This window comes from Molossus molossus, unplaced genomic scaffold, assembly GCF_014108415.1.
Source record: "Molossus molossus isolate mMolMol1 unplaced genomic scaffold, mMolMol1.p scaffold_m16_p_12, whole genome shotgun sequence".
Taxonomy (NCBI): Eukaryota; Metazoa; Chordata; class Mammalia; order Chiroptera; family Molossidae; genus Molossus; species Molossus molossus.
The window spans coordinates 47,010,697-47,035,902 of NW_023425347.1; the positions used below are offsets into that span (position 1 = coordinate 47,010,697).

Sequence of the window (25,206 nt, forward strand, 5' to 3'; positions counted from 1 at the left end):
TTGCAGGAGTGGTGCCGAGAAAGGCCAAACTTCCTCGTCGTTACCAACTCGCGAGAGTCTCTGGCCGTCGGCCGGGGCGGGGAGAGGCGGAGCCAGCAAGGTTGACGACGGCCAGGCCCGCCCCCTTCTGCTGTGGACCAGGTGGGGAGCCCTCGCAGAATTTGTTCCTCACTGTACAGCCGGTAAGTGGTTTTAAACAGCCGCCCAGATGTTCAGGCCTCGTCTGGTGTGTCTGCGGTTCCTGTAACTGCAGGGGTCCCGGAGCTCTTTCTGCTCGACCTTCCTCCTGTTTTCCCATCCGATTTGCCAACTAACTTTTGAAGAGAAATGTGTAGTTTTTTGTTTATTTGTTTTGTTTTCTTTTACTTTTCCCTCCAATCGCCCCCACCGAGAATAATTTTGAAAGGGGAAAAAAAAAGTAATTTTAACACGGTTGGATGTTGACACAGTTCCTCCAGGACAAGGGAAGGTGTGTTAATGAGTGAACCATTTAAAGGCTGAAGTTTGGCCCGTTGGTGTGGCTCCGTGGATTGTGAACTGAGTCTGCTCGGGGCACATGCCCGGGATGCAGGCTGGGTCCCCAGTAGGGGGCGTGCAGGAGGCAGCTGATGGATGTTTCTCTCACATCAGTGTTTCTATCTCCCTTCCTTTCTCTCTAAAAAAATAAATAAAAACATTAAAAACAACAAAAACAAATAAAGACTGAAGTTTGGACTGTTTGGCCGCCCTAGTGGAAAGGCTGTGTGAATGCCTGGTCAGCCGCAGCAAATCCCAGCGCGCTCTGCTCCCCAACACTGGAGAACAGGTTGCCCAGTTCCATCCAACCTTTGCCTCAGAGAACCTGGAGGGGTTTAGAATGACCTGGTCAATTACTCTGTCTCCCCCTCTCTTATCACAAGTGGGCACTGAGATCCCCACCAGCAAGCAACCTGCTGGGGTCGCACAGCCAGAAAGAGACTTATCCTTGGCCACTTTTAATTTTTTAAATTTCTTCTGGGTTAGGAATAATAAATAACATGCTTACATGAGTCATTCTTGATCCACAGGAGCACATTAAATAAGGATTGATTCTCTTTCCAAGTTTTTATATTTTTTAAATTCTTGCTAAAATTTTTATTTAATTTTACTTTTGCTTTTCTCTCATAAGGTGCCTTTGCTCTGACTTTGTAAATTGATCTGTGCATTTCACATTAATATAGATTTCTAAAATTTTCTCCATCCTTTTAGTTTTTATTCAAACCTAATGGATTCAATCATAGCATGGAAATGATCACTGTTTGAGGAAAAATGTTAAATTCTGAATTTCCTCCCCAGCCAGTGTGGCTCAGTGGATTGAGTGACGTCCCATGGACTGAGAGGTCCTGGTTTGATTCCTGGTCAGGGCACATGCCTGGATTGTGGGCTGGATCCCCAGTAGGGAGAGGAGAGTGTGTGTGTGCAGGAGGCAGCAGATTGATGTTTCTCTCACATCGATGTTTCTACCTCTTTCTCTCTCTAAAAAATCAATAGTAACATATTTAAAAGAAAAACTTTCTGAATTTCTTAGATTTGCAAAGTATGGTTGGCAACCTTTCATAGGTTAAAAAATAAAATAAAAAATTAAAACCAAGGTACTCTTGGTGAAATTTTTACAAGTTTATATTTGATAAACAGAAAAATCTATTTGAAGTACAGCTTAATTAACACACACACACACACGTGAGCAATGTGACAAACCTTCTGACTGCAAATGATTTACTAATAGAATATTATCCTGTATCTCTCTAGTGGATCCTCTAACTTACGGACATTTGAGATATTTCAAATTGTAAGCAGATGCCTTGACCATAAGATACGTAATCCTACTAGGTTAGTTGAATTTCCTATTTCTAACTCAGTCTGTCTCATTATCATCATAATAAAGAACATTTCTAAGAGATGTCTCTGCCAACATTTCAAAGGGTGATATGAAAAGGACTGTATAGTAAGAGAATAAAATCACCCAACACCATTTAGGATGTAGAACTTGGGTTCTAGCTTTGCTTTTGTGTGACCTTTGTGAGTCTCTTAACCTGTTGGAATGTTTTCTCATCCATAAAATTAATGGTGACCTTATTTCCACTTTCGCATACAATTAAGTGGTGGTTTTATTTTATTTTATTTTATTTTTGCATTTGTCTTCAGATAGAGCAGGAGGGAGAAAGGGAGGAAGAGAGAGAGAGAGAGAAACATCGATGAGAGAGAGACACATCGACTGGTTGCCACCCACACAACCCCAACCGGTGCCGGGGACAAACTGCAACCGAGGTACATGCCCTTAGCGGAAACCAAACCCGGGACTCTCTGGTCTGCGGGCTGATGCTCTAACCGCTAAGCCAAATGGCCAGGGCTAAGTGGTGGTTTTAATAACTGTTGTTTCTCTACCTATTGTGAAACTGTATCAATGGATTTGTGAAAGATGTGCTTTTTAGAAGAAATCTGGTATTACAGGGGGCTGAAGAATTATCATAATTCCTATTTGTGTGTTGTGTTATTTTATTCTTTTTTGTTACACCTCCTGACATAGCACCTGCATTCTAAAGCAGATCATGACCCTGTGGGTAGCTGAGGGGGTTCAAAGGCAAGGAGTACAGATTGGAGCCTGATCAATCATAGTGGCAAAAGCTCAGTGGGAAACAAGATCGCCAGAAGCATAGTAGCAGGCAGAGCTGTCAAGGTCATGCCTGTCTCCTTACAGGCGCCACAGGATAATGTGATAGCTTTGGACAAGGCAGGGTATCTTCTAAATCCAGTATTAAGGATGAGTCTCCTCCTTACTTTGTTCTCTTCTCCCAATTTAGCAAATGTCAAAATGTAGGGGGGAAAAAATGTACGTGCTAGATATTTTTGACAGATTCTATTTCAGGGTAATTTTGCTTTTATTATTGCTACAGTTTTTTGGAGGATAATAGTGATGTCTGTTGGTGAAAAGATAAATGCGTGTGCTTGAAAGAAATGAATAGGTAGGAAGTGGGCAGGTACTGTAAGTGAAAAAAGAGCTACAAACCTTACCCAGTATGTGTGTACGTGTGTGAGAGAATGAGGGTGAGCAGGAACTGGGGAGGGGCAAAGGCGTTTTCCCTTCGCCCTTGTATTCTCGGAGTTTAGCACAGTGCCTCCCTACAGTTCATGTTCAGGAAAATATATGTTGAATGAATAACAACCAATATTTGGTATTAATGCTTTGTTTAAATCATTCTCTAGACTGTGAACTCTTAGTGGCTATAAGGACTTGTTTTTATAACCAGAGTCCTGTAAATATTGTTACATTAAATCAAAGATGATTATAGAATTATAGAATCGAGAATATTTTAATGAATGAGATCCTGGAAAGGAGAAACTAAATGGGAAAGGAATAACGGTGCCTTCTATACATAGGCGGAAACATTGGCCAGGTTTGGACTTGATGCTTGCCAGGTCCCTAGCACAGTAACCCTGAGAGGGAGCCCAGTTTTCAGATGAAGCTCAAAAACGCTGACTGCCTTGCCCAAGGCCACATGGCTAGTAAATGACCGGGGTGGGATTCATACCGAGAGCTGTCAGATGTCAAAGCCCACACTTTCCCTAACACCATGCTGAAGACAGAAAGGGGTGGAGGATAGCTGTGTTCTTATTTCCAGAATGGAAAATTCTTATCTAGACATCTTTTTATTTATTTATTTTTTTTTACATTTTTTTCTGTTTTATTTCCTTGATATTTTCAGTTTCTTGTCTAAGGAATGCCCAGCTTTAGTGAAGATGGAAATACAGCAGTGAGGCTGTAGAGTAGTCTCTGCACAGGTTTTCTCAACCTCAGCTGCTGCTTCGTGCCCTACAGTGCTGTTAGGCTCATGCCTTTTGCAGGCTTCGGCCCCCTTTTATTCGAGGGTGCCCTTCAGGATATATCATTGCTAAACAACCTTTCAGCAGTGGAAGTTTTACTTTCTCCTCTGTGTTAGGTACTGTATTAAGTCATTTTAAATAAAGGGTTTTAAAATGACACGGCCTTTGACTAATTATATTTAGAACTTTCCATTAAGAACACCATCAAATTTGATCCCCCTCCATACATGCAATGACATTTTATAGTTAGCATGGACTCTGTTCTGAATAGCCCTGTGTTGAGCTTCAATTCAATTAAAGTCTGAATTCTTTGATCTCAAGTCCTAGTTTCTGCAACTCTTTTTGAAAAGAAAATTCTGAGTTTTCATTTTAATGTTAACAGTGGTTGAACAGAAAGGTTAACCGTAAATTACCCTTAAATTTATAAAAGATGGCATACAAAGCAGTGTTTTTAGTTTTTAACTTACGTGTTTCCTCTTTTGTTAAAGTTAATGAACTTCATAAAGCCAAGTGTTTCAACAGTCTTGATAAATCTCAAAAACTTAATGCTAAGAGGAAAAAGCAAGTTGCAGAATTAAATTTGAAAACATGCAAACACGATAGCGTATATTGCTTGATAATACATTCACATGTAGTAGTGAGATAACATCATGCCTAAGAATGATGAGCACTGAGTTATGGTCATCGTTACCTCATGGAAGGGTGGGACAGAAGTGGGTTTGGGGATGGATCCTGAAGGTTTCAGTTATATCTATAATGTTTTAGGTTTTTAAAATGTTAAAGATTTGTTAAAGGTGGGTGGCAGGTGAATGTGTTTATTATATTCTTTGTATTTCTTTATGTGTTTGAAATAATTAGTAATCTAACAAAAAGAGATTTATCTAATGTTAATAAAACTTACATCAGCTTCTAAATTTTCCAAGATGTTGCAGCCCAAGCTTACACACAAAAGGCACCTACGCTATTCATTGTGCTATACCTATCCAGATGTTTTTGTTTGCGTGTTTGATTCTCTTATTGAAGGCATTGAGTCTCTACAGGAAGTAATGTGAAGTATTTTGCTTTGTTGCTGAAGGATTTGTAGGATGAAAGGTGTTTAAACATGAAATGAGATCAGTGGTAATCTTGTGATTTAAATTGTCATTTGAAAAATTGTTTGATCTGATCCTCCAGGGGGAAAAAACAGTGAATAGCCTAGACACAGTGGGACAATGTATTAATGTTTTTTTCTTCGTCTCTAGATCACTATGGCGACTGGACAGAAGTTGATGAGAGCTATTAGAGTTTTTGAATTTGGTGGACCAGAAGTGCTGAAATTTCAGTCGGATGTTGCAGTACCAGTTCCCAAAGACCATCAGGTGGAAATAATTACTTAAAAACAGGCAATAATCTTAGAGTATGAGTTTCTAGCACATCAAGTTAATATTCAAAAGAAGCAAAGTCACAATGATTTTAAAGACATTGAATTAGGACAAAGTTCACAGTGTTTATATCAATGAGCTCTGACAAAGACAACAATTCTAATAATCTGTGAAGCAGATGTGAGAAAAGGAATAACTTCTTGTTATAAGACTTTTTTGAAGTTCAGAATCATCCGTCCAGTGTAATAGTTGGATTTTTCCGAATGGAGTCATAAGTAGGTTTGAATAATTATTCTATTACAAACTTTTCCGATTTTTATTTTGTGTATGATAGGGAAACAATTTTCTTCTGCATACCCGCTTTTTACATATGATTCAAGAGAATTTAAATGTACAGCTTAATCATTTTCAGTAACTTTAACAATATACTCTTTCAATCAAATTTATGTATTTTTATTACTACACCTTCTCCTGAGTCTAATTTTCTTAGCAAGCCTTATGAGAGTTTGTATAATTTGGCTGTAACTATCTTTATAGATTTATTTCTTATAAATCTTTCTCAGTACATTTTGTTGTAACAACATCAAGCTTTATCCAGTTTCTCCATGAGACCCTGTCCCCTTTCATTCCTTTTGTCTTTGCACATAATAGTCCTTTACCTTGAAATACCAGTTTTCTCTAATTCCCCAAGAATTTCTACTCATTTTTCAAGGCCCAGTGCAAATGCCATATGCTTTGAAATGCCTTCCCTTAGTCTTATAGCAGAAGTAATTCTGTATTAATTAAGGTAAACTAGCTTCTATAGTAGAATAACCTCAAAATCCCAATGAATCAATAATAGAAAATTATTTATTATTCACTAAATTCCAAAATTCTAAAATATTGGTGAATAGCTCTCCTCTAACAGTGAGTTAGGGGCCCAGGCTTTCTCCATCATGTGGCTTTGCCACTTTCAACACTGGTCTTCCGAGGTCCCATGAAAGGACAGAGGCACAGTGCGGATTGCCTAGGAAGGTCTTTATGGCTCAGGCTTTTGTTCACATTCCCTTGGCTAGAACCCAGTCATTTGGCTACTGAAGGAGCCAGGAAACAACATTCTTTCTATGTACCTGGGAGGATGAAACAGATTTAATGAGCACAGATAAATCTCTGCCACACATCCCCTCGAATATTTCCACCACTATTTTCTCAAAATGTTTTTTTTTTTTTAATTTTTAAAAATTTTTTTTATCCTCACCTGAGGACATTTTTTTTTTCCATTTTTTGTTCAGGTAGAGTGGGAGGGAGAGAGAGGAAGAGAGAGAGAGAGAAACATCGATGTGAAGGGACACATTGAGTGGCTGCCACCCGCACGACCAACCAGGGCCGGGGACAAACTGCAACCGAGGTACGCGCCCTTAGTGGGAACCGAACCCGGGTCTTTCTGTACCGCAGGCCGACGCTCCAACCGCTGAGCCCAACCGGCCAGGGCTCAAAATGTTTTTAATATAGCACATAAGCCATTCTGTCTAGATTTTTATTTATATGTGGGTTTGCAGAACTGGAATGTGAGCTCATTGAAGGCCAGGTCTTCCCTTCCATTCTTGTAGCTGCCACAGTCATGACGGCCCTAGCATAATGCCGGAACGCTCTGTGTAAACTAATACGTTGTCATTGCAGGTTCTAATCAAAGTCCATGCCTGTGGTGTAAACCCAGTGGACACATACATTCGCTCTGGTGCTTACAGCAGGAAACCACCCTTACCCTATACTCCTGGTTCTGATGTGGCTGGGGTAATAGAAGCTGTTGGAGACCACGTATCTGCTTTCAAGGTATTACATTTTTAATGATTTCTATTTTAGCTTAATATTTTTCCTGAAAATATTTTAACACAGTTTTAAAATGTGTCTGTATTTAAGTCTTTAAAAGGTCCCATTACACAATTTCTGCCACTTGGGGGACTCCTCTAGTAACAAAAGAAATTACCTTTTATCCAGAGGTCTCGTTTATTTACATTGTTGGAAATAGGTGCAGGGTCGTTTCTGTATCTTCACATCCCCATATCCCCACAAATAAACACTGAACTTTTTGATTGAACAGAAATATGTAAGGAAAGAAAGCAAACAAGAAAATTTTACTGTTTCCTAACCCTTGATAATACACAAACCAACATAATTTAAAATACTTTCTATAGGTTTGATACACAAACCAACATAATTTAAAATACTTTCTATAAGTTTGGCTTCACAAAGTAAAGGGAATGCTATTTTTTTTTTTTTTTTGAATAATAAGTAAAAACGGAAAAATGCAAGGTCACTATACATTTTCTGAGCTCTGACTCAGAGCAAGGTGATGGAGTCAATGAAAATGTTATGATCAAGGCTTTGTTATTTATATGCCATACGACTTTTAAAGCACAGAGTATATTTGTGTTTTAGCATCTTTCCTCATAATTCCTTGACCTGCTCAACTTTGGCCACTCATTTATCCAAAATTGGACTGAGACGGAGAAGATTACTGTGGCCCCTGAAGAGGAAGACAGGCAAATTCCTACAGCTTTCCACGCCTCAGCTTGTGGCAATCTGGCTTCTGCCCCCATCGCTCCACGGAAATGATTCTTGCTAATGTCACTAATGGCATCTATATTGCTGGAGTTAATGGGCCCTTTTATGTCATTATCTCTCTTGACTTTTCTGTGACATTTGACACTCTCAGTCACTTACTTTTTCTTAAAAAAAACTTTTTCTACAGCTTCCGTGACATCATTTTCTCCTGTTCTCCCCCGCCCTTTCTTTCTGGGCATTCTTTTTCAAACCTCTTCTTCTTTGGATGCTCCTCAAATCTTGGCATTGCCCAGTGTTCCAGTCCCTACTTACACCTCCGCTTCTTGTATTGTGTCCTTTCTTCATGATGATCTCATGTACACCCATATTTTCCATTATCACATGGATAGCTTTTGTTTAGAATTTTCTTTTTTAATATAAACATTTCTAATATTTTATTGAGGTAGTATTTTAAGCCCACCAAATATTAATCGCATAAAAGAACGATTTCCTTTCTTACAAAAGGCGCATATTGAATCTTTTAGGTAATGAATATTTTCCTAATGTTTAGATTGTTTTTAAAATTTTGAAATATTATTATTATTATTACTTTGTAGTAGACAAACATTGTTAAACATTTTAAATTACAGTTGACATTCAATATTTTATATTAGGTTCAGCTATATACCATAGTGGTTAGACATTTATATAATTTACAAAATGATCCCTACCTTAAGTCTAGCTGCCAAGCTCTGAACCTGTGGTAGCCATATATAAATAGCTGGTGTCTATTTACAATTCAAATTTAACTTAAATTAAAATAAAAACAATAATTTCCTCAGTCACACTAGTAACATTTCCAGTGCTCACCAGCCCCAAGTGTCTAGCTTTGCTGTTGGCCAGTGCAGGGGTAGAACCTTTTCCTTGTCGCGGAAAGTTGTGATGGAGAGCACGGCACCCCTGTGGTCCACCTCCAGAACTGCTTACTCAGCCTGTCTAAACGGAGCTCGCCTTTTCTCGCTGCAGCTCCGCTCCCCTCGGTTGGCTGTCTTGGTGACTTCTGGGGTTTGAGGCTTCTCTCTTCATTGTTCCTCACTCAGTTCTCCCTTATGAGAACTGTGTTCTCTCTCTTTCCATTCCTAGTCTCTGTAGTTTAGTTTAGGTTGTCCTACATCGGCCCTGACCTGGATTTCTATAATAGACACTTACCTTGACACCCTTCATCTTTCCTCCTTGAATCTGCCCTTGCTCGTAAGGGGTGTTTTCCAAAGTGTAATTCTGATTGTTTTACAGTTAATTCTTGCATTCATTCCGTGTGGATTTCAAGGTATTGTTGAAAGTGCTTATGTTACGAAAGAAGACCATTTTATGCGCTCGCTCTCTCTCTCTCTCTCTCTCTCTCTCTCTCTCTCTCTCCCACCCAGCTTTCCATTCGTATCTCCCATTCTTTCTCTCCCTGTAGTTTAGTAATAACTTTTGATTCTCCCCTGCAGAGCCCACACATGCTCCTTCATCTTTGTGTCTTTGTTCATATTGATTCTTCTGTTTGGCAGAATTAAACTTGAACTTAAACATGGGTTCAAGGGATTTTACACTCCAGCTTTCATATCTTTTTATCTCCTGAAACTATTGCATTCAGTTCATTAGGCCACTTATTCATTGGGAGTGAACGCTGGCTGTTTTTTCTGCCACTATTCCTTTACTTACTTTGTTTCCTTCGCCCATAATGACTCTTCCCAATTCAAGTTTTCAAGTCTTTTCCTATCCTTCAAGACTTACCTCAAATATTATCTTCTCAATGAAGGTATTCTTGATTCTCTCAACTTAGAAATAATTCCTTTCTTTTTCTTGTGTCTATCTTTGATGGCTCATCATGTTTACCTTACTTTGTAATTATTTCTGTGTTATTTATTTCTCTCTCTTCCTGGAGTTTAAGATGCTTGAGATTAAAGAGAATGTCTTGCTGCTAATACCATTCCGAGAACTCGGAGTAATGCTTTCTATATAGTGGATTCTTAGTAAATGTTTGAATTATATGAAAATTAATACACATGTTTTTAAGCTGTGAAAACAGGATTAAAAGTGAACATAGTCATACTTGACCATTTACAGGCGACACTACTAAGCAGCGATGTGTCACTTTACTCCCAGGTGCCTCTTGAATATACCCATGGCACATTGCTGCTACCTTTTCAGATCTCTTAATTACAGAACACATTTAAGCATATTGAGCATTATAGCCTTAATGTTTTGCTTATTCCAAGGAATATATACTTTTTTTTCCAAGGAAGAAGTTAGGGCAGGTGTTCATAGTGAGCAGTCTAATTTCCCTAGTGCGCAGGCCACACTGGGCAGTGCCGTGATGCTTACATAGTGCCGTATTCCACCCTTGTTTATGCTTCTGCTCTTCAACAGTAAGGGCCACACAGTTGTTTAGTGAGAGTTTGCTGTTCCTGGTGCTGTACCAAGTGAAGAAGCCTGTCCTGGCTCATCCTGCTGTCCTGCTTTTCAGTATAAACATGAAAAATGGAGGAAAAGCAGAGGTGAATAGATCTATGGAAAGGATTTAGAGCAGGTAATTGGTATGTGTAGACACCTTACATTTTATTTGTTTCTTCTCCCTAGTATTTTGGGCAAAAATGGTTTTGTTCACTTCCACTTTCTAACTGTTTGATCTGCAGAGTGGGATTGCCTCAATTTCCTTATCTGTAGAGTGGGATTAATCTACAGTGGAGATAATGAAAGTACTTACCTCTTAAGCTGTTGTGAAGATTAACTTAGATAATGTTCATAAGACAACACAGCACCTAGCGCAGTACACTCTTAATGAAGTTTAATTATCATTATCATCATCATACCACCCTGGAGGTTTGCTTTTGTCTTATTTTTTCTATTTCTCATAATTCTTTCTTCTCACTGGTTCCCATTAATATAATATTTTAAAATATTCAGTATTTTGAAATTATTTTTATGAGACCCTAAGATGTAGAAAACAATATATAAATACTTGTTTCTTGTTTGCATTAAAAAGGGTTGTAGCTCTAGGTATTCACTTTATAAGTTATATAAATGTCTAATCACTATGTTGTACACCTGAAACTAATGTAATATTGTATTTTATTATACTATAATTGAGGAGGAAAAGTTAGGAGCATTAAAAAATAATTGTACCCATTTCGATATTATTTTTAACCCCTGACACACATTAATTTGTTGCTTCCCCCAGAAAGGTGACAGAGTTTTCAGTACCGGCACGATCTCGGGGGGCTACGCAGAGTTTGCTGTTGCAGCCGATCACACTGTTTACACACTGCCAGAAAAACTGGACTTTAAACAAGGAGCTGCCATCGGTGTTCCGTATTTTACTGCTTACCGAGCTCTGCTCCACAGGTAACAACACCGTCAGTTATATAGCCAACAACAAAGGAGGGCATATTCATTGCTTTTCTTTCTACCATCTGTCTATCATTTTGGGGTACCATTTAGTTACCATTAAGCTTTTATGAAGTAGAAACTGCTAGTTTGGGAGATTGTTCTAATTACTGGAGATAAAAAGAAGAGCAAAGTACTGTCTTTGTGTTGAAGATGCTCAATGTAGGAAGGGAGGTAGACCTAAGAGTAATAACAGTTACGTACAATGTGGAAAGTACAGTGATAGAGACGTACATAGGGATCTATGGGATCACGAGAGATGTGCCTGTGGTGATGAGGCAGGGCTTCCTGGCCAGGTATATGGCTTAGATTATTTTAAAATCATGGTTCAGAAATCTTGTTATCCAACCATGAAAACTACTTGCTGCAGTTTCAAAAGTCCAGTATAGGCTGTACCCTAGACCCACTGGGCCAATTTTCATAGCTGGACTGTGAGACTCTATATTTTAATTAAATTCCTGGATTTGAAAAGGATCAGAGGGAATTAGCCTGGTGAAGGAGCTAGTGGGGAGAGGGCATTCTAGACAATGGGAATAGTTGGTGTGTGGGAAACACATGGTATCTGGGGAGAGCTATAGCAATTTGGTTTTGTTGGATAGAGGATTTTAGGGCAAAGAGTAAATAATCTCTCAATAAATGTTAGCTGTCATCACCACATACACAAGTTTCAGGTTGTGAAAGCTAGGTTATAGAGCTCACACACTGTTGTGTAAGGAGTTGGGGGCTCATGAAATGTTTTATTCTGGAGAGTGAAATTATCATATTTGTGTTTTATTGATATCGCATATCTGCTGTGTGAAGGATTTGACCACAGGAATGGAGAAGGCGATGGGAGGGTCTTATAGGAGTATCTTCTTGGCAGAATACTTCTGGGCCAGAGCAAGGGTCACGGAAGAAGAGGGGAGAGGAAAGGACAACTATTTAGAGGTAAAATCAAGAATATTTGGTGACTGCATGTGGAGAATGAGGTAAAGGGAGAGCTTAAGAATACTTCTAGCTTTCTAGCTTGACCAATGTTTAACTGTGACCAAAAAGTTTTGGACTGGAAACTAAGACACACATCTAATGGAGAAGTCTAGCAGGCTGTTGGATGAAAGAGTCGGAAGCTTGAAGACTGGAGGTATACATTTGGGGATATCAGCATGTGGGTGAGAGCCGACAAGATGATGGTGATTGAAATCCCTCAGGGAGTGAGAAGAACAGTTGAGTGGGAATAGAACCTTAGTGAACCTCAACATTTAAGGGTATAGCCAGAGGGAGGGGACAGAGTCCCAAGAGAACCAAAAGGAGTATATTCTAAGACTAAGACCAAGAGAGTTCAGAAGTCATGGTGTCCATTAAACATCTGTTGAATTCATGGGCTTTGAAGACAGTAAGACCTGGGTTGGAGTCCTGTCTTCACCTACTACTGCCTACATGACCTTGGTCAAGTTACTTCCCTGTCTTAGCTTCAGTTTACTGATTTGAAACATTAATAGCACCTTTTTCATAGGGGTGTGGCAAGAATGAAATGAAGTAATGCACACCTCTTAGTATAGAGCCTGGCACAGAGTGAGTACTCAACCAGTTGATAGTGTTAGGGGCTGCCGTTGATGTTGCTGCTAAGGAGGGAGGCGAGATGTCAAGTGCAGCAGTGAGGTGTGTTTAGAAATAGCAGCTGGGCTCAGCAATTGTGAGACCGTTGGTGACATAGTCAGATTGTGTTCACTGGAGTGGTGGGACAGAAGCTGATTGAGTGGGTTGAGGAAGGAAGAGGAAATCGAATCATTGGATGGAGACTACTCTTAAAAAGTAGAGGGAGACAGGCAGGAGGGAGTGGAAGAGTATTTGAGCCAAGTGTGGGAACAAAAGGGTGTTTTTTTAAGGAAGGACAGGACTTGAACATGTTTTAGATGAGAAAGGATCTAGCAGAGGGAATAGGGGACAACAATTTGAAGGCCAGGCCAAGTGCTCTAGACCCTGCTGTGAGCTGCAGGGGGAGGTGTGTGTGTGTGTGTGTTTCTCTCTCTCTTCCTCTCTATGAGAGAGAGAGAGAGAGAGAGAGATTGATTTTAAGGACTTGGTTCATGTGATTGTGGAGACTTGGTAAGTCTAAAAAAAAATAATAATCTGATAGGGTAGACCAGCAGGCTGGAGATTTAGGGAAGAGTTTCAGTTAAGTCCAAAAGCATTCTACTGGCAGAATTCCTTCTTGCTCCAGTCTTTTGTTCTATTAAGGCCTTCAGCTGACTAGATGAAGTCCATCTACATTATGGAAGGCAATCTGCTTTACTCAAAGGCTACTGATTTAAATGCTACTCTTATCCAAAAAACACCTTCACAGAAACATTCAGAATAACGTTTGACTAAAATCTGGCATCCTGGCCCAGCCAAGTTGACACATAAAATTAACCATCACAATGACTGCACAGGATCATCGCAGTGGGGATCCTGGAGAGGATTAACTTGCTTTTTCTCCACACATCTACAGGCCCGGGGATTTAGGAGAATGTGCTCATGGTGTTTGAGGGGTTGTTTATAAGATTTTTAAAAAAATTCATTGGGAAATATTTTATATCCCATAGTGTAACATTAGTAATCCTATTCTCTTACATTTGTAGTTTACCTTTTAAAATGCCCAAGTCTTTTAATAATAGTTATCGCAGTTTGTCATTTGAACACCCCCATTTAATTTACTGCCCTCAATCCCCTTATCTCCAAGCAAGAGGGTTGGGGAAAGCTTTATTTATGCTCATAACTGCCGTTTGTCAGCTGTTGGCACCCAGCCTTGAGCAGGACTCCAGGTTCCTGTGTTCTCACTCTCATTGAACATGAGGTCTGTGTGACCACCCCATATTGTTCTAGGAGGTCAGGGATCCTCTCTGAGAGTCAGATCTGGATCACACACCAGCTGCTGGCTTGTGTCATTAGCACTTGTCCATCTGGAGTAATAAAGGAGCCCTCTGCCTTGCTGCACGTACTGTGTTTTCAGTATATTAGAAAAGTAGTGGTATGGACCAGAAGGTAAACACAATATGTCACTTCACCACAGGACCTGGACATTTTAGGGGTGACATGGGAACCTCTGTGACAGGATTCCTATGCTCTTATCATTGCTGGCCCAGCATTACTTTCTGAAATGAGGGCTTATGGGCTGCTGCAGCCTGATATTTGAAGGCATGGAAAAGTGAAGATGTTTTCTTTTTTTATCCTCACCTCAGGACATTTTTTTTTTTTTTCCATTTTTTGTACAGATAGAGTGGGAGGGAGAGAGAGGAAGAGAGAGAGAGAGAGAAACATCGACGTGAAGGGACACATCGAGTGGCTGCCACCCGCACGACCAACCAGGGCCGGGGACAAACTGCAACCGAGGTACATGCCCTTAGCGGGAACCGAACCCGGGTCTCTCCGGACCACAGGCCGACGCTCTAACCACTGAGCCAAACCGGCCAGGGCAGAAGATGTTTTCTTAAGTAGTCTAGCTGTTACGTGTACTTGGGCAGTGCTGTCCTGGACCTGTTTTGAGAAGCTTCCTGTGGGAGTCAACGAGAAACTCCAGGGCCTCTAGCTTCAGCAGTTTCACTTGACGTGCCTGGGAGGACTGCAGCCTGTCAGAAGGGAGCACCGCGATGGGCCCTGCATCCAGCCCCGTGCTGCCCGTACAGGCTCCCAGTAAACATGTGTGGAATGAATAGATGAACTGAGGTTTTCTTTTACCTGTGGTTCTGAAGAATCATTGTTCGTTCCTCTTGGGTGAGTGTTAGCTGGACGGAGGGTGGGAGTTCCTGGAGAGGAGTCACAGCCACCTGCGCTCAGTGAGCTGGACAGTGAGGTGGTGAGCCTGTGCTTTCTTTTACAGTGCCCGCGTGAAAGCCGGAGAGAGTGTTCTGGTTCATGGGGCTAGTGGAGGGGTAAGTATCATTTTTAAGTTTATTTTTAAATAAGCTTTTATTTGTGGGTTTCACATTTAAGTCAGTTTTAAAAGCCAAATTTATAAATGTGGTCAAGGGTGTTTTTTTCCTCCATGTGGTAAAGCTGCTTTAAGTCCTACATCCTGAAGGTGATCCTTGTCATTTGTTGCGCGTTTCTTGGTTAATAAATTCACCAGACTACCCCATCGAAAATGTATCTCTATTAGGTTTTTCACCTGTGTCGAGTGTGGAGCAAGACAAACTGGCTTTGTTTTTGTCTTCAAGTGGCGTATGTTATAAGAATACGTATATAGAATTTTAGCAGCTCTTTAAGGTGGATATTAATTCCATATTCCCTTAGATAAGGAACTAAAGTTCAGTAAAGCTTTGCAGAGGTTGCCCCGCCAGCACTGCAAAGCCACGCTGAATTCTGTGTCCTTTCTGTCTCCCTTCCACGGCCCGCCTGCTGCGCTTTGGTGACCTTCACGAGTGCAGTGTACAGCTGTGTCCTTAACGCCACTACCCCTGGATTAAAATGCTAGTGGAGGGTGGGGGCAGCGGGGACTCAGAACCTATGAAGTGAGCCCCAGGGCTATCAGAATCCTCCTCCAGAAGCCTGCTGTCAGTCTGCCTTTGAGGAGCTTAGAGGAAAAGTTAGAGCTCTGAGGTCAGAATTTAACAAGGAATCCAGATGACCTCCATCCTGCAGGTAGAGGTTTTAGAAATTTTGGAGACAAGATTTAACGTAAAGGGCCTAGGGGCTGGAAGGCTCCCTGGAGGAACTGGCTGACTCTTTCCGAGCTACCGATTCTGGGTGGTAGATGGAAAGAAGTAACCTACGAAACGGCACATTGTCTCCAGAGTCAGAGTGGCGTCCTGAAAATCCTGAAAATCTGAGTGTACCTTTAAAGGTGGCCAGGTGATAAGAGAATTCAGCCCATTGTGTTTCCGTTACTTTAGATAGATGAATCGCAAGGTTTCACACCCAGCTTCAAATAGATCAGTTCTGAAGGATTTCACAGATCAGACTATTTGCTAAAAACACCACGATTGTCCCTATGGGCTTGAGAAAATATGACAAATACACCTTGTCAAGAACTGCCGTGGTTTAGCTTCACCGAAGAGGCTATTTTTGGGTTAAATCAAATTTAACCCTAAATAACTGAAGATTCTGTCAAACATTTTTATAAGATTTTTTAAAAAATTCATGGGGAAGTATTTTATGTCCCATAGTGTAACATTAGTGATCCTATTCTCTTACATTTGTAGTTTACCTTTTAAAATGCCCAAGTCTTTTAATAACAGTTATCGCAATTTGTCATTTGAAAACCCCCATTTAATTCACTCCCCTTATCTCCAAGCAAGAGGGTTGGGGAAAGCTTTATTTATGCTCACAACTGCCGTTTGTCAGCTGTTGGCTGACAAATATTTAAATTGCTCTGGCTTTTAGAAAGCTAACCTTGTACTCTGTGTAGGAGGGAGAAATTTTAATAGGAAGGGGAGAGAAAATCTCTTTCTATTTCCTTTACCCTCTTATAAGAAGCCCAGTCGCTTCACTAGGATTTTTTTTTAAAGCAGAACCCTCACTGTTCTCTGAGCTCCCCGAGTCTGTTGCCTCCCTGGCAGGCAGGGGCAGGCGGCGACCTGGTGTGCCCGGCGCTCCAGCGCCTCTGATCTCCTTCGCCCTGTCGGAGGGAAGCAGCCTGGGCTTTTCTTGCTTCTGTTTGTACTTTCTGTCCTCATTTAATTCACATGCCTTTGGGATTACGTTGTGTATTTAAACTGAGGTGGAACTTATGAACACAGCTTATTATCCAGATATGTTGGTGGGGAGTGCCCTCGTATAGTGTCAGCAAAATAAATAGGAGAAAAGTGGTAGGCACGGAATGGTATGTAATCTACTGAGGGAGTCTGGCTCGTATAACTGTTGACAAGGCTGGAATAAACAGTGCCTTTCAAACAGCTGTTGAGTACCCCTTTGAAGTAACTAGAGCCTGAGGAGATAGTGACATTAGCTCCTAGGTTAAAATGTGGTTTTATTAATGCCTTTTTTTTTTTTTTAACTGAAATTTTTCATTGAAAATTAAAGTAGTAAAAATCGATCATGCTAATAACCTCACAGTGTGTTGTATTTCATGGAATGGAGTGTCTCTGTCACTCCTCTGACAGTGAGTTCTACGTGTTTGTTTGTTTTGGTTAATTCAAACACGTTCCTGTCATAACCCAGCTGAGTTCAGGCTTATCATGCCCATACGCTGTACAGTTTTTAAGATCTGTCTCAGGCCTGGGAGTTTGTGATCTGTTACAAGTTTTATTAGATTCCATTATCCTTTTTCACTTTACTTTTTTTCTATCATGCCCAATCCACAATGATTTACCTTCCTCTAAATACATTGTTTTCAATAAGGGGTGATTTTGCATCCCCCTCCTCCTTGCTCAGGGACAGTTGGCAGTGTCTGGGGACATTTTTGGTTGTTTCATCTGGGTAGAGGGTTCTGGCATCTGGCGGGTAGCAGCCAGACGCTCTGCTAAGCATCTTTCAGTGCACAAGAGAGCCCCACAATGAAGAATTATCCAGCCCAAAATGTCAACAGTGCCAAGTTTGAGAAACGCCGCTCTGAATGTGTGACATTTATCTGTACCGTTCGCTTGGCATGTGATCAAACGTACATGGCCTAGTCTTGTAATTTAAATAATTGCTCATAGCTCTATTTCTAAAATATTTTTGTTTCTCCTTTATACTAAACACATTTTTTTTTTTCCTGGCAATCTAGATTTCATCTAATCCCGTAGCTTTAATTACCACCTGTAAACTGATAAACCTTAGATTTATGATTTACAACTCTAGAGTCTTTCGGGTCCATACCCATATTGAGCCGATTGCTGAATATCAGCAGTTAGGTGAGCAGTATACAGCTCAGCGCGTTCTAAGTGAATTCTTGAGGCTTTCACGAACGCGATCCCCTCTGATCTTCCTTATCCCATTAATCTGCCCACTCAATCTGTCCAAAGACCTGGGAGACAGCCTTGGTTTTTCTCTTTCCTCACGTCTGTCCCACAGTCTGTGAGGCAGGCCCTCCAGCTTGCCTCTGAACTGCACCTGAGCATGTTGTCATTTTCCCAGTGTGGCCGCCTCAGTCCAGGCCAGCTCACCTCTTATCTTGGCGATGACATCAGCTGCTCACTCTGTTTTTCGTGCAACCTTCTTTTTGCCTCTCATATAATTCGAGTGTTCTTTTAAAGCCTAAATCGGATCACCTTCTATTTAAGTTCTGTGGTCGTTGTGCATGGTTCTTTAATGTGATCCAGACCTTTACCCCCAAGTCTGTGTGTGCCTCGGCCTTTCTGTGCCCCTCGGACCTCTTCCACTCTCTCCACGTGCCCCTCAAGCCACATTTGCCCTCTTTCTCTTGAGCACCCCAAGATCATTCCCACTTCCCAGTTTAGCCGGGAGCCTTCTGCCTACAACAGTCTCCCTGTGGCTTCTCCCATCTTCATGTGGCATGTCCGTCACTGCATTCGGGTCCCATCTCTTCAGGACAGCTTTTCCCGATGACCTCCCTACCCCTCTCCCTCTCTCTTTCTAACCCAATGGGCTGTTATATTTTATTTATTTTTTATACTTTTTCTTTTCTGAGTTTACTTTGTTCATGTATTTGTTTCTGTGTATATCATCTTCCTTCTTTAGAATGTAAGTTTCTTGCATGAAGTACCTTGTCTAGCACATAGTAAACACTCAATAAATGTTTACCATTTCGATGAATAAATTATTTGCCCATGTGCTCTCTCTTCCATTTAAATGGTAGAGGACTTACATCTGTTATATAGTAGTGTTGTTTTGTTTGTTTGTTTTTAATCCTCACTCGAGGATATTTTTCCATTTATCTTCAGATAGAGTAGGAGGGAGAGAGGGTCAAAGAGAGAGACAAACATCGATGTGAGAGAGACACATTGATTGGTTGCCTCCCACACGACCCTGACCAGGGCCAGGGACAAACCGCAACCAAGGTTGTGCCCTTGGTTGGAATCAAACCCGGGACTCCTTGGTCTGTGTGCCGACGCTCTAACTGCTGAGCCAAACTGGCCAGGGCTGTATATTTTTATATGTATAGTTAAAGTATGGAGTCGGTGAACATATTTTGATCATCTCTAAACACCGTACTTTGCACAAAACAGATGCTAAGTAAGCATTTTGATGCAGTAGTTAAAAACTCAAGCTCTTCAGTCTGATTTGGTCCAGCTCCTGTTTCCATCTCTGGCAAATTACTTACATTTTATGTTTCTTTTTTTTTTTTTTTATCTCTAGAACAGGGACAGTAATCATATCTACTTCATAGGCATCTTGTGAAGATGAAGTAAAGTGATGCATAGAAATTATGTAGTGTGGAACCTGGCACATTATAAATGCTCAATAAAAGTTACCTATTATTCTTATTTTTTCATTTAGACTTGAAGTTCCATAATAATAGGGTGGGACTCAGAAGAACCTTGCATTCATTATATCTATATTTAATGTTTGCAAGGGTGCAAAGAATTTAAAACTATTGGGTTAAGAGAACAAATTGATGGTTGCCGTATACGAGGGGGTCAGGGCTTGGTGAAAAAGGTGAAGGGATTAAGAAGTACAAATTGATAGTTACAGAATAGTCATGGGCGTGTAAAGGGCAGCATAGGAATATAGTCGGTAATGTTGCAATAACTATGTAGGGTGCCAGATGGGTATTAGACTTATCGGGGGATCGCTTTGTAAATTACTATAACTGTCTTACCACTGTGCTGTACACCTGAAACTAATATAAAATAACACTGAATGTCAACTGTAATGGAAAAGTTTTAAAAACGTGCACCCTTCCCCTGACAAATAAATGAAACTCTTGGGTTATATTTTGTTTTTCAGGTGGGACTAGCAGCGTGCCAAATTGCTAGAGCTTATGGCTTAAAGGTTTTGGGCACAGCCGGCACCCAAGAAGGACAAAACATCGTTTTACAAAATGGAGCCCATGAAGTGTTTAATCACAGAGAGGTTAATTATATCGATAAAATTAAGGTAAATTGGTTCTATGGTTTTATAAAAGTAAAATTTTGTTTTTTGGGAGACTCACATTTTTTAATAAGTTCTTTTTAACCACTCTCTTAAACTCGTTTGCTTCTTTTTATTAATGCCTATGCTTTTTATGCCTATGTGTGTTTTACTGTTTTAATTTAAAAAGCAAAGCTGTCTAATTTTTAAACCTTCACTCTTATTTCCATCTTGTTTATGTTTACCAAATAAGATTTAGCCTCTGAAGTCTTACAGCTATAAAACTTTGTACTCTTTAATGCAAAGCACAATTTAAGTAAATCCACAGCTTTATATTTGCACCTGTGAGGTGTTATTAATCTAATTTCTATTGGTACAAATTTTCCATGGAAGGCAAGGTATTCTCAGATTGCAAACCGGATCTGTCTAGCCTCGGGAATAATGTTTGTTTGTTAACTGGATGCTTTGGAGGAATAAGCACTACTTCATCCAGAGCAGTGAGGTGGCATTTAATTAGTGTTCTACGTATTCTGTTGCTACAATAGCATCCGAGCAGATTCTGAGGTTCTCCATTTGTGCTCTAGTGGCAATTTACTAAACACTGATTACTTTGCTAATCCTCAAACTACTTGCTCATGTTGAGAAAGAATTAGAGTTTTCCAGGTACTGATTACTATGTAAACTAGGTCATTACAAACTAGGGAAAGGATGAGGGAGAGTTTGTTTATTACCACTAAATCATCTTGCCAAATACCTGCGTATGGGCACTCCTTTGTTATATGTCTAGGAAACCTGAAATTAATGGAGTATTCACTCCTGGTACCAGTTTCCAAGAGCACTTACAAAGATGAAAAATAGCCAGTTATTTTAAGAGTGTATTTTTGTTTTACCGTAATGTAATGTTAAGACCATGAGGTCTTGTAACTTTTGTCTCTTCTACTGGTTCCTTCTGCTCAGTCTCTCTCGTTCTCTCAAGACATTCTCTTAACCGTTTATCTCAACCCCCTCCTCCGCTCCTTTACCACAGACTTCTTGGAATAGTGAGTACTTACTGTTTTTTTTTTTTAAATCCTCATCTGATGGTATGTTTATTGATTTTAGAGAGAAAGGAAGTCCGGTGCGGGGGGGGGGGGGGGCAGAAAGAAGCATCAGTGTGAGAGAGAAACATGAATCGGTTGCCTTCTGCACGCACCCTGACCGGAGATCGAACCCACAATCCAGATATGTGCCCTGACTGGGAATCAAACCTGTAACTTTTCTGGTGCACGGGATGACACCCCAACCAACTGAGCCACCGGCCGGGGCGAGTACTTACTGTTTTCACTCCCTTGCCTCTCATCACCTCCTATTGCAGCTTTGCCTCCACCCCAACCTCTTCCACTGCTAATCAGAGGTCACTGACAGTCTGCTAATCTGAGGTCACCTCCTTACCAGTCGGCCCTAACTTCATTTCAGTCTCCTTCTTCTTCTATTACTCAAAGGTTGGTGTTCCTTTGGCTTTAACCTTGATCTCTCATCTTCTCTGCTGCTAGACCTTCATCCTGATCAATCTCACTTATGCCCCTGGCTTCAGTTAGGATCCATATAATATTGATTTCCAACACTATCTCGGCCTGATCAGCTTGCTGAACATGGCCATTCGTCTGGTCATCCAAGACAAAAACCCACCTTTCATTTTTTACTCCTATCTTGTAATCTCTGTTCTCCTCCTACCCATCGGGTTGGTCAGTTCATTCTGTCAGTTTCATGTCTGACTTGCCTTTCAGATGTATCACTTTTTCCCCGGTCCTTTCACCCCTGCGACTTAGTTTAGTCTTCAGCTTCTCCAGCCTCGACTATTACTCAGAGCTGAGCTAATTTGGCTTTTTATCTTCTTCATGATCTCCAGAGTCATTGGCTCTCTTTAGAAAGGAAAAAAAAAAAAAAAAAGGAGGGAAAAGGGTCACTAGAAATAACTAAAGTGGGAGCTCCACGAGGATAGGAATTTTTGCCTCTCTTGTTCTCTGCTGGACTTCCAGTGTCTTATACAGGGCCTGGAACAAAAGTTAACTGACAAACACCTGCCCCCAAAGTCCAAATCTTTCACACAACACTCAGTGTATTTCCACTGTTTGTGCTGAATTACTGTCTCCTCTCCTACCTCTTTCTTTCGCCTGCCCCTCACCTTCCCATATACATACTCCAGGTCCTCTGGGCTGCTTTCCAGTCCGGACTCAGTCCCCCACATCTTTGCTTTTCTGTTTCTTCTGTCCAGACTGCCTCTACCTCATGCCTAGCTTCCTCCTGCTCCTCCTTTTGGCCTAAGAAACTCCCTCAGGGCTAGGCATCATCTCTGTGGAACTTTCTATGAGCATTACAGCTGATCGGAGGTGTAACTCTCTCTTTCTTTACAACCTACAGTTTATTTCTTCTAATGTAGTACCTGGCCATTGCATTGCAGCCATGACTGTGTACTTTCCCCCTTTCTCCCTAGCTTTGTTTGAGCTCTCCATTTCTATCTTTGAATTCCCAGTACCTAGCACAATGCTGGACATAGCTATTCATTTTTCTTAAATAAAGTGAATGTAAGGTACATATATATAGCTTACTTAAGAGCTAGTTTTGGATGTCGGGAATAACATCTGAGAGCTCAAATAAAAGAAGTAGGTGCCAAGCTAATGGAACGTCGCTTAGACAAAACTGAGTGCACACACGGGAGTCCTGCAACTCCCGGAGGCGTTTATTTTTTATTTATTTCTCTATGAAAATACATTTTAAGGCTAGAAAATTTTCAACTAAGGCAAAAGCACTTTGTAGTCAAGTTGAGTCTAAGCACCTGAAAATTCTAAGCAAATTTTATTTTGTTATAGCAATTTATTTTGTATAAATCTTTATCATCCTAGATGATGTGGCTTGGACCTTGGAATTACATCGTCATTGTATAATTAGTTCATTTAAAATTTGCATTATTCGTCTTAAAATGGACATTTTATATAATTTGAAACACATTTCTGTAATATGTGGGGCAATGATAACTATTTTATAGTTTTTTAAATTTCTTATTAACTGTTTTTGCATTCTTTTATATTATATAGAAATCTGTTGGTGAAAAAGGAATTGATGTTATTATTGAAATGTTAGCTAACATAAATCTTAGTAATGATTTGAATCTTCTGTCATACGGAGGACGAGTAATAGTAAGTGTTTCCTTTTTTTTTTTTAACCACTTTGAAGTTGTATCATAATTTAGCTCTATTTTGCAGTGATCTTTAACTGTAGACATGTTGTTCTTCATAATAGGTTGTTGGCAGCAGAGGTCCCATTGAAATAAACCCACGCGACACCATGGTAAAGGAAACTAGTGTCATTGGAGTTGCTCTCTACTCATCAACCAAGGTAGGAAATAGGTGTTTCTGGTTTTGGTAACTTAAACACTGATGCAATTTGCCTATTCAAGAAGACTGACAATTTCAGTAGATGTGAAACGTAGTTATCTGACTATATGTGTGCATTAAGGATTAGTTACCAGATAATAACTAGGGCAGCAATGTCATTTATTTTCCAAGTCAGGGCACTTTTGAGAGAGAAAGAAGAAACTGTTAGTCATTATTTCAGGACAATAAGTATTTTGTAATCTGATACTGTCTCAAACAAATTTGACTTACGGTTACCCGATAGGGGGCTCCTTTTTCTATAGTTCTGGACAAGCTGACAAAAGCCACACATTTATAAGAAATTATTGATGCTTTCTTAGATTCTGAAAATATTTAATGCTTCTGAAAATCAACTCCTGTGGTCCTCTACAAAAAAAAAAAATCTTTCTTTCTCACTTAGGAGGAATTTCGGCAGTTTGCAGCAGCCCTTCAAGCTGGAATGGAGGTTGGTTGGTTGAGACCTGTCATAGGTCCTCAGTATCCATTGGAGAAGGTGGCGCAGGCTCATGAAGATATCATTCACAGCAGTGGGGCTACTGGAAAGATGGTTCTTCTCACGTCATGATCAGTTCTTTCGTGTATTTCCTATGCAGTTAGAGGTTTCTCACCCCAGTTTTACGTACACTATCTTTGCTTTAATTGGCATTCATTTGATTCAGTGAGTTTCTTATATTAAAAAACAAAATGTGTCCTTAGAGATCTTGGGCATCAGAGTGTAATTCATGTTATAGCGGGCAATGTTCTCCATGCCTTCTGCCTGTAATCAAGCAGTCATAGCAGGAAGTAGAATGTTGTGGTAATTTGCATTGGGGTGCATTTTAGAAATTCCTGATACTTGATCATTAATTTCATACCTTTGACTAAAACATGCTAATTAAAAATAAGACTGCTTGCCCAGGCCGGTTTGGCTTAGCGGTTAGAGCATCAGCCTGTGGTCCAGAGAGACCCGTGTTCGGTTCCTGCTAAGGGCACGAACCTTGGTTGCAGTTTGTCCCTGGCCCTGGTGGGGTCATGCGGAAGGCAGCCACTCATTATGTCCCTTTCACATCGATGTTTCTCTATCTCTTCTTCTTCCTCTCTCTCCTTCCCACTCTATCTGACCAAAAAATGGAAAAATGTCCTCGAGTGAGGATAAAAAAAAAAAAAAAAAAAGACTTCTTGCCAGCCGGTGTGGCTCAGTGGTTGAGCGTCGACCCATGCAGCAAGAGGTCGTCAGTTAAATTCCCGGTCAGAGCACATGCCCAGGTTGTGGGCCTGGTCCCCAGTGGGGGGCATGCAGGAGGTGGCCAATCAGTGTTCTCTCTCATCGATGTTTCTTTTGTTTTTGACGTTTCTATCTCTCTTTCCCTCTCTCTTCCTTTCTTTCTAAAATCAATAAAGAAAAAATATTAAAAAAAAAAAAAAAGACTGCTTGATTTCCAAGCCCACGTCTCCATACAGAGTTTTTTCCATCTCTGCTTAGCCCAGAACTGTATTGGACTATGCAGATTTTCTGGACTAACCAAGGCCTCTTGTCTAAGCTCACTTTATCTGGATCCGCAAGTCTCTTGGAAGGGCAAGGTAAGCAGTGTGTGTTAGTTTTCCATGTTTATCTAAATACTAGGACATTTACTGTGTTCATGGTAGATTACCCGTGATTCGTATATTCTGTGAGGACAGCAGCCTTTTATTATTATTATTATTATACAACACTAGGTGCATACATAATCTCCAGGTGGATTCTTCAC

General features: G+C 40.5%; 1 protein-coding gene across 2 annotated transcripts; it reads left to right on the plus strand.

The window, feature by feature from the left end:
• The first annotated feature begins 91 nt into the window (after positions 1-91).
• On the plus strand, positions 92-24,399 carry CRYZ (crystallin zeta). 2 transcript variants are annotated; one of them, XM_036256430.1, is made up of 9 exons: positions 92-182; positions 5,082-5,198; positions 6,861-7,013; positions 10,951-11,114; positions 14,995-15,046; positions 19,944-20,093; positions 23,141-23,242; positions 23,346-23,441; positions 23,880-24,399. In XM_036256430.1, exons 2-9 carry the CDS (start codon positions 5,088-5,090, stop codon positions 24,042-24,044), a joined length of 993 nt encoding a protein of 330 aa, XP_036112323.1. In that variant the 5' UTR covers positions 92-182; positions 5,082-5,087; the 3' UTR covers positions 24,045-24,399. The 2 variants fall into 2 exon arrangements, with proteins under 2 accessions (XP_036112323.1, XP_036112322.1); XM_036256429.1 differs by having other exon boundaries at positions 125-180; positions 5,073-5,198.
• The last annotated feature ends 807 nt before the right edge of the window (positions 24,400-25,206 follow it).